The sequence below is a fragment of the Lissotriton vulgaris genome, chromosome 1_1, assembly GCF_964263255.1.
Source record: "Lissotriton vulgaris chromosome 1_1, aLisVul1.2, whole genome shotgun sequence".
NCBI lineage: Eukaryota > Metazoa > Chordata > Amphibia > Caudata > Salamandridae > Lissotriton > Lissotriton vulgaris.
The window spans coordinates 998,272,578-998,290,163 of record NC_141685.1 but is presented as its reverse complement, the minus strand read 5'-3'; the positions used below and the strand labels follow the sequence as shown (position 1 = coordinate 998,290,163).

The 17,586-nt window shown below is 47.8% G+C and overlaps 1 protein-coding gene across 4 annotated transcripts in view; it reads left to right on the top strand.

The window, feature by feature from the left end:
• The window catches only part of PKN1 (protein kinase N1), an 815,639-nt gene that overhangs the window by 706,842 nt on the left and 91,211 nt on the right, over positions 1 to 17,586 (top strand). For all 4 annotated transcript variants that reach the window (XM_086961066.1, XM_086961076.1, XM_086961049.1 and 1 more), the window contains exon 19: positions 16,232 to 16,374. In XM_086961066.1, the coding sequence (XP_086817192.1) occupies positions 16,232 to 16,374 (143 nt within the window). The remainder of the gene's footprint in view (positions 1 to 16,231; positions 16,375 to 17,586) is intronic.

Sequence of the window (17,586 nt, the reverse complement as noted above, 5' to 3'; positions counted from 1 at the left end):
AGAAATTCAGACCTCAACGCTCCGTTCCAGCGAAAGTGTTCATGCAGTTGATAGGCATGATGGCCTCCTGCATTTTTATAGTCCCGCACGTGAGATTACATATGCGTCCGCTTCAGGAGTGCTTAGCACGTCAGTGGAATCAGGCTCAAGGACAGTTAAAGGACCTAGTGTTGGTGAGCGGTCAGGCATTCAACTCTCTGCATTGGTGGAAACCACGAAACCTTTGCAAGGGCCGACCGTTCCAAGAGCCTGTTCCACAAATTGTACTGACGGCGGACGCGTCTCTCCAGGGATGGGGAGCTCATGTATTCCACTACACAGTGCAGGGACTATGGACAGCACAGCAAAAGAAGATGCACATCAACCTTCTGGAACTGATGGCAATCTTCATGGCGATGAAAGCTTTCAAGGTACACTTCTGCAATAAGGTTGTGTTGATCCGGACGGACAACATGACTGCCATGTACTACATACAGAAGCAGGGAGGAACGCACTCTCCACAGTTGTCTCATCTGGCTCGGAGCATGTGGAAGTGGGCCATTCAGAGGAACATCTTCCTCATGGTGGAACACCTCCCGTGCAAAGACAACCAGATTGCGTATCTGCTCAGCAGACACAGCCACCAGATGCACGAGTGGGAGATACATCCATCAGTACTCCAACCGTACTTCCAGCAATGGGGTCATCCACAGATAGACCTGTTCGCCACAAACGAAAACGCAAAATGCCAAAGCTTCGCAAACAGGTTCCCACACCCACAGTCGCAGGGCAATGCGATATGGATGAACTGGTCAGGCAAATTTGCGTACGCTTTTCCCCCAGCACCTTTGATACCGCTGGTGGCACGCAAACTACGGCAACACTCGATGACCCTCATCCTGGTTGTTCCGATGTGGGCACGCCAACCATGGTACACCACGTTTCTAGAACTATCCGTGGTACCGCATCAACGGGTACGCCTCACACTCAGGCTTTTGACGCAGAGCCATGGAGACATTCAGCATCCAGATCCGCAACCGCTCAACCTGGCGATCTGGCTCCTGAAGTCCTAGAATTTGGCTACCTCAACTTGCCACCGGAATGTATGAATATCATCAAGGAGGCAAGACGGCCCACAACCAGAGCATGCTATGCGGCTAAATGGAAAAGGTTTGTCAAATATTGTACCAACAATGACATTAACCCACTGGATGCATCTATTCAAAACATCATCTGTTATTTGTTGCATTTATACAGATGTAATCTAGCGTACAGTTCAATTTGCATACATTTATCCGCCATAGCAGCCTATCTTCAGAAGAGGCAGCACCTCTCATTATTCAGAGTGCCTGCCATTAAAGCTTTTCTGGAGGGACTTAAACGAGTGATCCCTCCCAGACACCCACCGTCACCAGTCTGGAACCTGAATGTGGTCCTCACCAGATTAATGGGACCACCTTTTGAACCTCTACACTCTTGTGAGATTCAATTTCTGACTTGGAAGGTTGCTTTCCTAGTGGCCATTACCTCACTGAGGAGAGATAGTGAACTCCAGGCACTAACCATTCAAGAGCCATTCATCCAGGTCCACGCAAATAGGGTGGTATTACGCACCAACCCTACATTTATGCCTAAAGTGATTTCGCAGTTCCACATGAACCAGACCATAGAACTGCCAGTTTTCTTTCCTAATCCGGAAAATGTCGCAGAGAGATCCCTACACACGTTAGATGTCAAAAGGGCTCTAATGTACTATATAGACAGAACAAAGGATTTCAGAAAAACAAAACAGCTTTTCATTGCCTTTTCTCCACAACACAAAGGCAACCCATTTCCAAAGCAGGGATAGCCCGGTGGATCGTTAAATGTATGCAGATTTGCTATGCTAAGGCTAAACGCACACTAACCATTCCACCACGTGCACACTCCACACGTAAGTTAGGAGCGTCCATGGCTTTCCTGGGGAATATTCCTTTAGAAGAGATATGTAAGGCAGCCACTTGGTCCACCACACATACATTTACGAAACACTACTGCGTAGATGTGCATTCTAAACAGCAGGCAGCTGTAGGACAGGCTGTTCTCAAAACTCTTTTTCAGACTGCTGCAGCTGGCACGGGCAGCAGCCGCTAACAGGAGGGACTGCTATCTAATCTATGCACAGATATGAATTCAGCAGCCCACATGCCTCGAACCGAATATGCTACTTACCAGTATGCATCTGTTCTTGGCATGTAGGGCTGCTGACATTCATATCGCCCACCCTCCTCCCCGGCGCCTGTAGCAGCTGTAGCATTCAGAATTATTATCTAGCATGGACATCACTCACTGTATTACACTCCATCTCTGCCACAATGGTGAAAAACAATCTGAGGATGCCCATGCGCACTGTAGTCCAGGGGAGGAGCCACCTATCTCGTGATACTTCAAAGACTCTTCCAGGACAACAATGTGCAATCACCCGGACCCAACACTAGGCGACGATCTATGCACAGATATGAATGTCAGCAGCCCTACATGCCAAGAACAGATGCATACTGGTAAGTAGCATATTCGTTTCCATTCATGCTGAGAGTCCACGTCAACCCAGACATATTTCCAATCCGCCTCTGAAATCGGGTCGGGCAAACTCTCGTTCCATCTTTCCCAGCTCCCGTCTGAATCATTTACACTTTCATCTTTAATCATCTTGTATAGTCTGGATATCAGCTGTTTATTGGCAGGAGTAGTGAGTGCAAACTGCTAAGACAACAGCGTGGGGGGGTACTTGCGGGAAAGTGGTATAGTGTACCCTGACCGCCTCACGCAGGCGATGTATTGCAAATCTGAATAGCAATGATTGATTACTGACGTACTCCAGGTTGACCTGTGTAATAAATGAGCCATCTGGATATATATCGAGCATGCGCCGAAGTCCAGCTTCGTGAAGTAAGCGCATTGATGGTGCTTCGTGTGTTACGGATATGGCAGCATGATGCTTCAGATACATATACGGCGCGTACATCGGCAATTTCTGTGCCAGATGTCCTATCCTCTACCAGGCGGTGACAGTGGCATCTACTGAATTTATTTCTGTTCTCGAAGTGCCACGTGTCCGGTGAGTAATAACGCTGTGCAGCGGAACCGGAGCAGCATCCCCTTCCTCCACCGCAACATGTGGAGTGTACGCATGTGGTCTATTCCAATAGAACACATATTGAGCCTGTGCACTCGGGTAATACACATAGAAGTCCGGTGCTCCGAACCCTCCGTTCTCATACCCCTTGGTAAGGACCGACCATTTCACCCGAGCACTCTTGCCCCCCCCCCCCCACACCAATTATAGCAACTGTCTGCGAAGATTCCGGAAGAACCCCATTGTTAGCACCACTGGGATGTTAAGAAAAAGATATATGAACCGCGGTAAGACCACCATCTTGATAAGCGCAATACGATCTGCCAGTGACAACGGCAGCAAAATCCATGTATCCACCTGGCTCTCTAGTCTCGTAAATGCACTCCCAAAATTTTCCCAAACTACTGTATCCGGATCTCGATGGACCCAGACTCCAAGATACTTCCCCGGGTCTGTGGACCACACCAATGGGAACTCCAAATATGGTCGCGCAGTAGACCACGTCAGCGGGATAATAAGAGATTATCCCAATTTATACAGAGCCGACAGGCAACCAAATCTGACGTACTCCCAGAGGAGTGGTGCCAAATATCTGGAGGGTTCACGCACAAAAAGAACCAAGTCATCCTCATAAAGCGAAATGGCTTTTGGGCGGTAATCAAAATTGAGTGCAGTATCCCTGTGCCGTTGCCTAATGACACATGCCAATGGTTCCAATACGATTGCAAACAATAGTGGAGACTTGGGACATCCCTGGCGCGTACCCCTCTCTATTTGAAATGGTTCGGAGGTCAGCCCTCCAACATGTACTCTCGCAGGCGGTTCCGTGAAAAGAACCGCTATCCACTGTAAGAACAGAGGCGGGAAGCCCATGCGACGCAACACTTAATGCATATACTGCCATTCCACCGAGTCAAACGCTTTGGCAGCATCTAATAATACTACCGCTGCTGACAAGGTTGGCTCGAGTACGTGGAACATGGAGGAAACAGTGCGGAGATTGTGTGAAGTGGATCTCTCGGGTATAAAACCCGATTGATCGGGCAGTACCAAACACTGCATCAGAGTTTGTAACCGGATCGCCAATATCTTGGCCAGTATTTTAGCGTCAATATTGATCAATGACAGCGGACGGTAAGAGTCACATTTATCTTTTTTAAGCAAAGTAATTATCAATGCCTGTCTCAGGGACGGTGGAAGTTTCCCTGAGTCCTATGCTTCCGCTTACATCTCTAAAAGATGCGGCGCAAGGAGATCTGCATATTTTTTATAGAACTCCACCGTGAGGCCGTCTGGCCCAGGTGCCCTGCCATTAGACAATGCAGAGATTGCTGCCTTAACATCCTGCTCATCTATAGGCACACATAAATACTCCCTATGCGTGTCCGCCAGCAAGGCCCACGCCCCATCCTCCAAATATGCCTCTAAGTCTGACTCCAAAGTGGCACCCCTCGATGTGTTTAGGTCCGTATAAAAGTCTCGGAACTGCTCCGTAATGGCGGCTGGGTGATGATGCCCCCCCCCCCCATGTTCGTGCACTATTCTATCTATGTGCGTCTGCTCCAGGAGTTCCTTAATCTTAAACGCCAGTGTACGTCCCGGTCGTCCCCCCTCCCTGTATCGCCGGCCCATGTGTCTGCGCGACAGATATTTCATCTATCTCTGTGTCAGCTAGTTCATCATATTCCTTAAGCAATTCCTGTATACAAGCTAGTTTGTCCACCTCTGGTGTGGCTGCATACCCATGTTCCAGTTCCCGTAACGCGTCCTCAGTTTTTTGTAGTTGTGCCCTTATGTCTCTCAGTATGCCCGCAGCAGTGCTAATACACACTCCCCTGATCGTGACCTTAAAGGCCTCCCAGAGCGTCAAAGCCTTATCTAGAGTGCCCTTATCTAGAGTGCTACTGTTCTATAGCCTCCCGCACCATGTTCTCCTATATCGGGTCAAGCAGCGCCTCAGACCGCAATCGCCACGTAAAGGGGTGATGTACAGCTGTCGGGATCACTACATCCAGCTGCACAGGGCTGTGATCCGAGAGCGTTCTAGAGAGATTCATTACCTCTTCCACCCAATCTACGACCTCCGCTCCCACCAGCAATAGTCTAAGCACGACCAGCTCTTATGCAAGGGTGTTGCATGTGTACCTTCCCTCACCAGGGGGTTCCTCACGCGCCAAACATCGCACAGACCAAATTCCTCCATGGCACAAGTAATACTCCTAGCAACCTTAGAGGTGCGATGAGAAATGGGATTGAACTTATCCAGCTCAGAGTTCAAGTAAGTGTTCAGATCCCCACCCCATAGGATAGGAGCTTCTGGCCACTCTGGCAGTGCCCCATACATGCGGGAAAAGCAAGTAGGGTCGTCCATAATTGGTCCATACATGTTAATTATAGTAATCAGTCTGCCACTCATCTTGCCATGCACCATTGCACATCTGCCTTCCTCATCCACATACGTATGTACCGGCTGAAATGCTACCCCTCTTTTGACCAAAATCATAACTCCTCTAGCATAGGATGAATATGACGCAGCCAACTTAAAGCTTGCCCATCTACTCGCAATGCCACGTTTGGTATGCTTTGTCAAATGTGTTTCCTGCAATAAGGTTATATGTATCGAATGGCGAATCAGATATGCCAGAACCTGTCACACTTTTTTAGGTGAATTGAGGCCACGAAAATTCCAGGTCCGCATCCTGCATCTATCTCCCATCATATACACTTATGTCAGTCATCTGTCCTAGTCGCTGCACAACCTGCCTCAGAGGGGCGTCGTTCATAGCATATAGCAACACTCCCACCCATTTGATCGCCCTAAGGGCACCTGCGTGTACCATGACAGATGTGTTACAAAAAAGAACAAAAAACGACACATACCCCACTTTGTCCTCCCCCTTCGCACCTCCCACTCCAACCTCCCAATTAGGTCGAGATCATATCCTACCCCCCACCCTCTGAACATCCCCAAGAACTACCCGGTCGCCGGAGTATCACCATTCGTACCCTCTGCGCATCCCATGAAAATATGCAACCAGATTCTGATACCACTGGTCAATACCAAATGTCTGCGCCCCCAGGACATACAAGGTTCAATGTTAGTGTGTCTCCAGCACCCGCCCACCGTTCCGCCCCAATAATGAACCAGCCTTCATTTGCGATCAACCCCAAAAGAGTCAGGGAGAAACCAGGCACATCTACTTGCAATAGCTTCAGTCCAGCTGCACAAACATTAGTCCGCTTCATCCAGGCCCGATGCCTCAGCCGCATCGTCCAGTGCCCTCTGCTGATGTCTGATCTTGCAAATATGTTTTGTAAACTTCAATGCCGACTTCGCATCTGTGAAAAAGTGTGCCTGCTCCTCGTGTGTGATTTTCAATTTGGCCGGATATAGCATGGCGTAGGGTACCGAAGAAGCCCGCAACAATTTTTTCACTGGCACAAATTCTCTTCTTGCCGCCTGGACCACCAGAGTGTAATCCGTAAAGAAAGACGTGTCACCTTTTATATACAACTGGGTCCTTGGCCCTAGCCTCCCTCAGGTTAGCGTCCCTGTCAGCATAGTTTAGAAGACGTGCAATAATCGGGCGAGGCGGCGCGCCAGGTTTAGGTCTTGGTCACAGCGAGCGATGCGCCCGCTCCACAATCATCTCTGTGGAGAGTACAGATCCAAAGAGCTCTCGCAGTAGGCCATCTATAAACGGCTCCATTTTGGAAATAGGAGTAGATTCCGATAGGCCAATAATGCGGAGGTTATTGCGCTTCAAGCGCGCTTCCAAATTCTCATTTTTTGCACATATAACATCCAGTATCTTTTTCCATCTGTAGGATCTGCGTCCTCAATTCAGCCTGCGCATCATGTGTGTCAGACATTCCATTTTCTAGAACGTCTAGTCTACGTTCATGCTTATCAACCTTCTTCTTTACCATGTCTAACCCAGTCACCAGCGCATCTATTTTACTGTCTATTGATTTCATGCCGGCCCACAACTGTATGGTTCTGGTGTCTTCTTCCGCACTCTCCTCCAGCCCTGTAGCATTCCACGACTCAGACTGTTCACCCATCGCGTCCTTGGCGCGAGTATTACACTTATCAAATTGCAGTTTGACCTGTTTAGGGTTTGATTTACCTATGCTGAAGACGGAGTCTCTGGACGACGCCCGCTACCCAGCCTCGCCACCACACTCACGCTCCGCTCCAGCAAACTCCTGCCCCAGTGTTATCCAACGGCACCACTTCGGCACACCGTCTTCTCAGTTGTTATATCCCAGAAAGGCATTCCCACTGCACGAATCCAAGTATGAGCAGCAAAAGTCTAGTCAGAGAAGCAAGCGCTCCACATCCTTGAGCTGAGCTCAGATGTCATCCAGTGCTGCGCTGCCCAGCGTGCACCACCTTGTTGCCAACAGGCTGTCCAAGACTCAGTCAGGCCACTCTGGAAATCTCAAGGCCCCTCTTAACTCACTGAAGGCCCACTAGGCATGGGCGAACCTACAGCACACCCAAAGCAGCGCTACACCCGCCTCCTCTGAAGCTAAGAGTTCTCCTGCGGCGCCCCGACACTGCCAACTCGAGAAATCCGGGCCGGCTGGAATTCAGGAGCCCCTCAGGCTGCCCCTCCCCACCACCGAGCGGTAGGCCAGCATCCGCCTAGGGCACACAGAGAGCGGTGCTGCAGTCCTGCACCCCTAGCGACCAGACAGCTCGAGCCCCACCAGGCGCCACCACGCACTCAGCAGCGGCACTCGGAGAAGGTCGCACCGCCCAGGCAACCTAGGCCCAGCCCACACTGGCACTTCACTCACCCCGTTACACCACAGCCAGCTCCGCCCTTCACAGCCGCCTCAGCCGCTCCACCGACGTCGATCTTCTCAGCTCACAGCGCCAGTCCTGGGTATTCAGGCAGGCCTCGCCCCATTCGTCTCCTCCTCTCCAGAAGGCGCCAAGCTGCTCACCACTTTCAAGGGGAGCGCCTCATGCTGCGTCAACTCGGGCCCCCAGTCACGGCCAGACTCGGTAGCTTCCACCGCCACCAAGGCCATTGGCCGACGTGCACAGGCAGCAAGATCCGCAACACACCTCACTTCCTCCAGCGGACGATCTTTCTCAGCAGTAGGAGCACCACAGATATCCAGCTCGTGGTGCATCTGCCTCGGATGGCGAATGCCGCTCAGCGATTCCTAGGCCGGCGCCATCTTCTCGCCCGACCCGCGAGGAAGAGATCGGCTCAGTTCAGCAGCTTCCCGGTAGGTACGGTGGCAGGGATCACACCGCTACTTGCCAGTACTCATGAGCTCTGTCTTGTGAGGGCTTCGCAGCACACAGAGAGTCTTACCAGGATGGTATTAACCGAATTGAGAGTCCAGCTTGCGGAGCCCCCTTAACAGGCAGCCATTCCGCCTCGCGCCGAAGCCACGCCACCTGCTATTTTAAGAAATGTGTACGTCCAAATAGTAAATCTTTATTATATTCGTGGATAGTCAGTTTATGAAGGGACATTTTTTAACCTTTCCACATTCTCTGCCATGAGAGCTAAACACAATGCTGTAAGCCTTAATAAAATAACTTTTTGAGTCGGACTGTCAGGCCATAATTCAACATCTGTTACCTCAGTCAAATGAACAAGAGCGTTGAGCACAAATTGTATTTCCTTTAAGGACAAAAAATCCATCAGAAGCAATCCAATATTTGTTCCAAAAATACTTTCTTCAATTTATCTAAATCATCACACTGTTCTACCCATGTTCTTGCCACAGTCAAGCATTGCAACTGAGAGGTCACAACACTCACTTGTCATCAAAAGGTGTTCATCTTACAAAGATTTTCTTCAGTCCAACCAGCTTTTTGAGCTTTTTAGTTAAGCAAACAAGGTACAAGCCTTATGTAAGTAAGCAAAATTGATTTACTCGTTCACCACCATTCCTGCACAGGTAGTCATACCATCATGTTGGGGCCATAGCTCACTGTTCCAGAAGCATGTACGAATGCCCACTCACTTCCCCAGACTGTCCTTGAAAGAGAGATCTGCTGTGTTACAGATAGAGGACAATGCACTCCCTTACTGCTTTGTGGTACCGCTGAGAGCAAAGTTGACAGTAAAGCAGGTGGTGCTTCAAAACAGTTAATTTAAGGTGAACTTTATTGCCGCCTACTGCCTTTGTTCTGTTATGGCTTTATTTGTTTTTATTCAAAGATATGAATCTATGAAAGATCCAGTGCTGGAGAGAAATGTTTCTAACCTGTAACTACAGGTTTGTAATACGCGTGTCTGTAGATATATATAGTTTTCATACTCCTGCTACCTAGTGTGGAGTTTGGACGTTGAAAGTTGTTTTTGTTTGAAGAAGTGTTTTGATTCACAGGATGTCAAGTGACACCTTCCTTAGCAAGTATTGCATATGGGCATCAACTACAATGTTAGTCTGTATTTCCCTGCCATTGGGTTTGGATGTCTACAGACAAGGCTCCTGGATTTGACATGTGCAACATTCATTCTTTGGACCCTTTGATTCCCGCCTCGAAGAAAGACCTTCCCAACAACCTCACTTTAAACTGTTTCTTCTGCACAACAGTGTTCTTCATAGACCGCCTCTAAACATCAGGTCCTTGTTCCATGGGCACTCGCACCCAGCCAGAGCCGCATGCTATCAAGAATGTCGATGTGTGGTAGGTGATGGAATGGATGCTCTTCAGCAAATGCCCTTGATTCCACACTTAGTATCCGAGGGGCCGAAAACCATAGTGTCGGCAACTTCTGTCTCTCCCCAGATCATAACGTCACAGAGTATGCTTTCTGTCTCGCATATTGGTGCCAAAAGGCCCTGCGCTATGAGAGAGACAGGCACTGTGTCCATTTCAGGATGTAGAGAAAGTCAGCCAAATAAGCCGTGGACATCTTTAGGGAACCAGACCCCTTCAGCGGCGAGGAGGAAGGGGATATAGTCTTCCAGTGTCCCCACTTACTAGCCCAGAGAAGCAATCGTTGGCTGAGGAAGAAGGTAGTCATTCTACCTCCGCTGATGCTGGGCCCAGCACACAGACCACACTCAGATTTTCGAGTATGGTTGAAGCTGAGGTACTATGCAAGTCTCAAAAGAGACTTCATTCGCAAATGGAGCGCTGCTTTCAAAAGAGTCTGGCTTCCAGTACTGGGCATAAGAAACAGTACCCACGGGGCGTCCATCACCTTTGGGCTCTGGTCAGCACCTGGAATTGGTATCGGAGCCCGAAACAGAACTCGACAAAGGAAGTTGACCGATATAGACGGTCTGTTCCAAAGAAACCTTCTTGTGCCGACACATTTCGAGGCCGAATGCCATGTCTCTCCTTACACTTCTTTCGAAGCCTGTCCGCATCGATGTTGAGACCTCCTTCCACAGCGAGTTTGATGACTCCAATAAACCTATCCTCGATGGGCTACAGGAAGAACTCGAACAGAGATAAAGGCAAATTGTCATCCACTCTTGCACAGGGAAAATTTCCACCAAAGTATTCCTCGCCCCCTAAAGAAAAATACTGCATACATCCTGCCAAGCAAAAGGAGGATTGCCTTTAAAGAGGAACCGCTCTGCATGTCCCCTCACAGGCTGCACACATAAGGTCCAGGGATACAGCTACTAGTCTTCCTCCTCCTCCTCTCAGTTGTCATTTTCCTCCACACCGCCTCTTCTACTGCCTCACCCATCTCCCCCTCCACCAACACCCCATAAGATTCCCCTCAGAGTTCTCCAGAATTCTGCTCGGATGTAGGTGGTCAATGCATGACCAATGGGATGACTACAACCAATGAGATGACTACAACATTGATCCGCCAAGGGACTCAGACCTAGATTATGTTGCAATAAGGACTTGCCCTTAGGACGATACTACTAACTATCAAAGACAATATAACGAGTCTCTGCCTATCAAAAGAATGATATGCATGTCATGCCTGAGGAGGCAGATTTCCTATTTGATGCCCTCAAAATCAGATCGCTCAGTGCAATTCCTCCCTATGCTAAAGGGAATGCTTAGGGCAGCTCCTGACATCTTTGCTCAACTGGTGAAGGCCAGGGTTTGCACTCCTCTTAGAACAGACATTTAAGCCTACCCCATCCGACCCCATGTACATCAAGTGTCATGTTCCCCCTGACTCTGGTGGTGCACACTGCTCGTGAAAGAGCATCTATGCAAGCCGACGGGGTTGCTCTTCCCCAACATTGAGAGCAATCACTTTTACACAGCTGGGAAAAGGGTGGCAGATGGGCCCACCACTAAGAGGCGGATTGCTAATTCCATTGGTTTCCTCTCATGGTATGACAAGGCTCAATGGGGGAAGATGGAGGAACTCCTCAAACTTGTCCATAATCAGTTCAGTAAAAGTGTGGAAGAAATAGGGGCAGAAGGTATAACCACTTTCAACACCACTATACACTGTGCTCCTGATGCTGCTGACACTACTGCTAGAATAGTAAACATTCAATTTTACTCCATCGTCACTCTTGGCTGCGTGTATCTGTCTGCAAGCTAGAGGTCCAGCAACATCTCATCAGCATGTCTTTTGATGGAGCGCTTCTCTTCGGAACCCTGTTTGATGAGATACTAGGCAGAATCAAAAAGGGCATCAAGCTTGCAAAGTCCATGGGTGCCTTGCAGATCCCATCTGGCATCCTTTCTGAAGCAGCAGTTTAGTAATGCCCACTTCCTCTGTACAATCTCGCGCATACCAAAAGCAGCAGCAGTCACGCCACAAGAGGCGCAGGGGCAACGGTCACGGGTCATAGAGCGGTAACAACCCCAACAAGGATAATGGCAAAAGTGTCTCTCGCAAGGAAGTCTTTACCTGCAATAATTGACCTGCCCCATAATACCCCCGTTCACGCAACACCGGTTGTGGGTAGATTGCAAGTGTTCCTTTCACGCTAGGAGGAAATAAGATCAATGGGTTCTTGCAACCATGTGCCTTGGGTATTCCCTCGAATTTCTCTCAACCCCACTAAACATTCCAGCCCGCCCTCAGACCATGAACTCAGAGCACCTCTCTTTCTACACTAGGTGGTCTAAGCCCTTTTCCTAAAACAAGCAATAGAGCTGGTGCCTCCTTATCACCAAGGCAAAGGGGGTTACTCCCAATATATCCTTATCCCTAAAAAGGCCGATCTCAGGCCTCTCAACAACACATCTTCTCAGAACATTTCCACATGACAACCCTACAGGATGTGATGCCTGTGCTACAGCAAGGCGACTTCATGATGGTGCGATACAACAAGTTCTCTGTTTTAGTATACCCATCCCCCCCTGCTCATCAGCACAGTCTCTGGTTTATGATAAGTGGTCAACACTACCAATACAAAGTGCTTCCTTTCTGGGTCTTCTCAAGCTCAAGAATCACAACATGGCTAGCAGTGGTAGTTTACTACCACAGAAGGGAGGGCACCCACACGTTACCCTACCTAGATGACTGAATGATCAAGACAACGAGCAGGCAGCAGTGATGAGCACACATTTAAGCTGACATCTCTCTTCTCCACCTCCATCGCTCCCAAGTGCAACATTTTCGTGGTTCCATCCTAAATGCTGTAACCGGTAAGTCATACCCAAACCAACAGAGTGCTAGCTAGCTTGCAGCTGCTTCCTTTATTTCAGCCAAATTGTCAACTCAGTCAGAATAGTAATGGGTCTGCTACCGAAGTTCCATTCAGCATAGTGGTCACAAGCAGAGGGTCACTGGGCAGATCTAGTGTTGATGATGGCAATACCTATTGTTTTTTGGATTGGTGGAACAGCAACAACTAGTTGCAGGGCATGCCCTATATAGACATCATCCACAAGTGGCCAGCACCACAGAAGCCTTCCTTTCAGGGTGGGGGCGCATCTCCAAATCATGACATTTTAGGGACTGTGGTCCCTTGTCAAAAAGGTCTCCAAATCAATCATCTAGAGCTTCTTTTCAGCCATTCACCTAGGTCTAGAAGGAACTTCAGTGCAAGGTAGTCCTGGTTCATACACTTTCAGATACACCCGTTAGCTGTGTATCTTCTGGGAGTGGACAACGACTTTGCAGACCTCCTCAGCGAGATGCATCAACAAGTCCATGAGTGGGCACTCCACACATACAAATCCTCCTTCTTTACTTCTACTGCTGTCCCACAAATAGACATGTTCACCACTCATGCTAATACAGAACCCCAAAGCTTCGCCTCAGGTTCCCACCCCCTCATTCCGGAGCCAATGCTATGTGGATGAACTAGTCAAGGATATTTGCTTACTCTTTTCACCCTCTCCACTTCTTCCAAAAGTGGTGGGAAAGCCTTTCACTCTCATTTTTGCAGCTCCAGACAACCCTGGTTCTCAACTCTCCTCAAGGACTCCTGACAAGAAACTCGCCAGTAGCCCAACATGCCGGTCCTTCGCACAAAAATCAAAGACAGACTCAGATTCTGACAGCTCAACCTTGCAAACTGGCACTTGAGGTTTTAGTTTGGTACCTCAGTTTGCCACAAGAGTGAATGGACTTTCTCGGAAAAGCTCACATACCCACTACCCATGCTTGTTATTCCACTAAGTGGAAAAACTTTGTCCACTAAATCCTCTTAAAGCCAAAAGCGACAGACTAATGGGACCTCCATTTGAACCTTTATACCCTTGCCCTTTATAATCCCTCTCTTGGAAAGTGCCTTTCGTTAGCTGCTATTACAACTTTGAGGCTTGTTGATCAACTGCAAGCTATTACTTTGCAAGAGCCTTTCTTTCAGGTACAGGATAATAGGGTCATCTTTAAAACGAACCCTAAGTTCCTCCCCAAGGTCATATCTCCCTTTTAACTCAACCAAACGTTTAAGCTGACAGTCTTTTTCCTTCACCCAGACTTCGTGGCTGTAAGAGCTCTTTACAAATTAGATGTCAAACATGCTGAAATGTATTACATTGACCGAACTAAAGCCTTTTCTAAAACGTAGCAATTATTTGTCGCATTTTGGGAACCCCTCCACATACTTTCACCAATCACTATTGTTTAGATGTGTTAGCCTGCCAGTAGGCTCGAGTTGTCCAAACAGTCTTGAGAACATTGATCTAGACGTCTGCATCTTATGCTGGTTAGCCACCACTTTCGGGGATGTTTTACAGTCTAAGCATAGCATCTGTATCTACAAACGCATGCTGTGAACATTAAACGTTACCCTGTAAGCATCTGTTTGTAGCATGTAGTGCTTTAGACTCGCATGGACCCACCCACCTCCCCAGCATCCAGTGTCTGTTGCACATGTCCTCTTCCTCAGTGCTTAAACCTCACACACATAATATAAATGGTAATCATACTATCCTCATTTTTCACTCTATATTTACTCTCACCCGCTGTTCAAAGAACAATCTAGCAATAGAGTCAATGGGGGTGTGCAATACCTGCTAATGAAGGAGTCACTCGACACTCAATGTCTGAACACTTCTAAGAAGAAAAACGACGTACAATGTCCCAGCCCAACACAAGATGGTGGGAGTATGCAGAGCATATGAGTCTACAGCACTACATGCTAGAAACAGCTGCTTACAGAGTAAGTAACATTTTCCTTCTCTAACATTTATATCTTTCATAGATTCACATGTGATCCACCTCCTTCGCTTTTCATCAGACTATCTTTCTCCATCACTTTAGCTGGAGTTTGAATGAAATACTATGGTGGGTATTCTGCAGTGTTCATTGAGTTTACATGTGCACTGTTACACAAACATTGACTACCGACTTATGAGAACAATTCAAGCATGTGTACCAAAACTGGGGATCTGTAGTTATAGGTACATAACATTTTTCTCATCTGGGGTTGGAAATCTCAGCTAATGATGAATTGTCCTAGAGACGGCTAGTGTGGGTACAGTTGACTTTTCAGCTGTTGGGGGAATTGTAATTAAAGCTGCCTTAACTACAGTTGGAAATATTGAGGAGGCATCTAAGTGAAGACTAAACTTGATACAATAGAGTTGTTAGCTAGTGGAGTAGGTATCTGTGAATGCTAGACGAGGTAAATGTGCCTGTTGGTTGGTGGGGCACATCTCCAGGTGAAGGCTACCTTATTGTTGATTTGCCAGTTCATGGGAGGGTACCTTCAGGGAAGGTTAGCATGGGCAAAAGGTAACTGTTCACTGGTGCATGAGGGGTCTTAGTGAAAGCAAGCTTATCTCCAGTTGAATTGTCTGCTGATAGGAACGTCTCTCAGTGAAGGTTAGCCGGGATACATATAAATTGTTGCTTGTGGGGGAGCTCATTCAGTCTCTATGCATATATCTGGTGTAAAGCTTGCCCTTGGTATGGTTTTGGTTTTGGTTTCATCCATTTATCAATGGTACTATAGATGAATGTCTTTGAGCACTGTGCTAGAAACATAGAATAATATTGGGAATGGAGCTCTTAATTGGATCCTAAACCAGATGGTACCCTGCTATGGGTAGGTTTTGAGACCCCATGCCAGGAATGGCTTCAGTACTGATAATAGTTCTTGTCATGAGGTTAGGTGACTCTTACACTATGGATTCAGTCTGGGTATGGGCAGAGATGGTGGAGAGCTGTATCTGCATGGCCACAGTGTAAGTGTAGTTGGAAGAATTAGCATAGGGCAGCTCACTCACTTTGGAGCCTTTGCATAGGTAGACAGGAATGGTATTGTGAGTTCTCACTGTGAATGTAGTGTAGGTGCAGTTGGAAATGTTTGTGCAGGTGTGTCCAGCATCCAAGGTGTATCTAGATGTAGTTAGAAGTGTGCAAAGGAGGGATCTCAATACAAGTGCAGCTGGTAGATTTCAAATACCCCTTTGAGGTGGCTTTGGCTTGAATAAAGATACACATATTGTAACTATCAACAAGGCCTTCCAGTTTAGTTTCTTCTGAAGCAGGTGTGTTGGAGAGACTGGAAGAGACTCTCCTGATGGAAGTTGCATTTATTTGGTGCATGCTGAGGTGCAACTAGGAGGGTTTCTGAACGTCTTCCTAAAATTACAGAGTTATAACAGTGTAATGGTGTTTTTCCTTCCTTGTTTTGATTAAACATTTGGGGCATGCCCAGAGGTCTACATCTAACATCATCCTAAATAGAGTTTATCTGAAATTAGATAAGTGGTACAAAGTCCTATTTCTATCCAGTGACATGTGTTTGTATCTTGCTTAGGCATGGGATTTGGAGACCGCACCAGCACTTTCTGTGGTACCCCAGAATTTCTTGCACCAGAGGTACTAACGGATACATCTTACACAAGAGCAGTGGACTGGTGGGGCTTCGGTGTCCTGGTGTATGAGATGATGGTGGGAGAGGTAAGCTTTCAAATAGCTGGTCTCAGGCTAAGGATATTTTTCACAACTGTGATGGTGTTTTCTTCAAAGGCCATTCAATAGCCAGGCAATCATTTGCTATTCAAGGAATTTACCGTCTGATAGCACAGTCATATGTTCAATCTTAAATAAAAATATCCACCTCTTATTCCTTGCAGTTTAGAGTAATAATCTGCCAAACAATTCTTCTCATTTGAGACCTGTACAAACTTGAGTTAATTGAATTTATTTCCCTAAATGTTTCAGTGGGCATACAATTCTAATACTTCCTATCCAATCTCGTAGCACTTTGCGTTTGTAACAAAGTTATTATAGGGACATTTGGTGGTGAGGAGCTTAAGGCCCTGGCATCATTCAGTTGATCAGAACCCAGCCACATGGCAATAATTGTATGTTCGAGGCATATGAGCTGCAGATTACACACTATGCATAGATGGCCACCTAGTGTTGGGCCTGGATGTTTGCAGTTTGTTTTGTTGTAGAAAAGTCTTCGGAAGTCACGGGATAGGTGACTCCTCCTTAGGATGATACTGCGCATGGGCATCGGCTCCATCCCCAGATTGTTTTTTCTGCCACTGGGCTCGGATGTGTTTATAGCGCTCCGCATTGGAACCGTTTTCCTTCGGTGCGCAATCCTCACCAACTTACAAAAATTAAGTTTCAACCGCTTTTCCAATCAACGCTACTCTTCAACACCGAAAACTTTGATTCCGGTCGTTGTCGACGGCCTTCGGGCCTAACTAGACCTCGACTCCAGCTCTTGGAAAGGACTTCATTTAAAAAGTGTCCTCAATGTGGGTCGAAGTTTCCCCACACCGACCTTCATGAAGTGTGTAACCTTTGCCTCTCCCCGGAGCACGAGGCCAAAGACTGTTCCACTTGTGCCTCCAAAAAGACTATCCGGGACCGAAGAGCGAGGAGAGCAATGGCTCGATCTTCAGCTTCCATTCCGGACGACATCTTTGAAGAAGGCGTCAACGTTCCAGAACAACACGACGTTGACAGCAATTCCGAGGCAGAAGACTCCGAAGTCGAGGACATCACTCGTAAGTAAGACTGTCGACCCCGACCCTTTCTCGACACACCCAAAGAAGGCCCCGGTCACACCCTCGCCCTCGGGCGCACACCGACACACTGCTTCTACAGCCCCACCTTCGGGCCCAGCTAAGAAGCTAATTAAGCCTTCAGGCGACT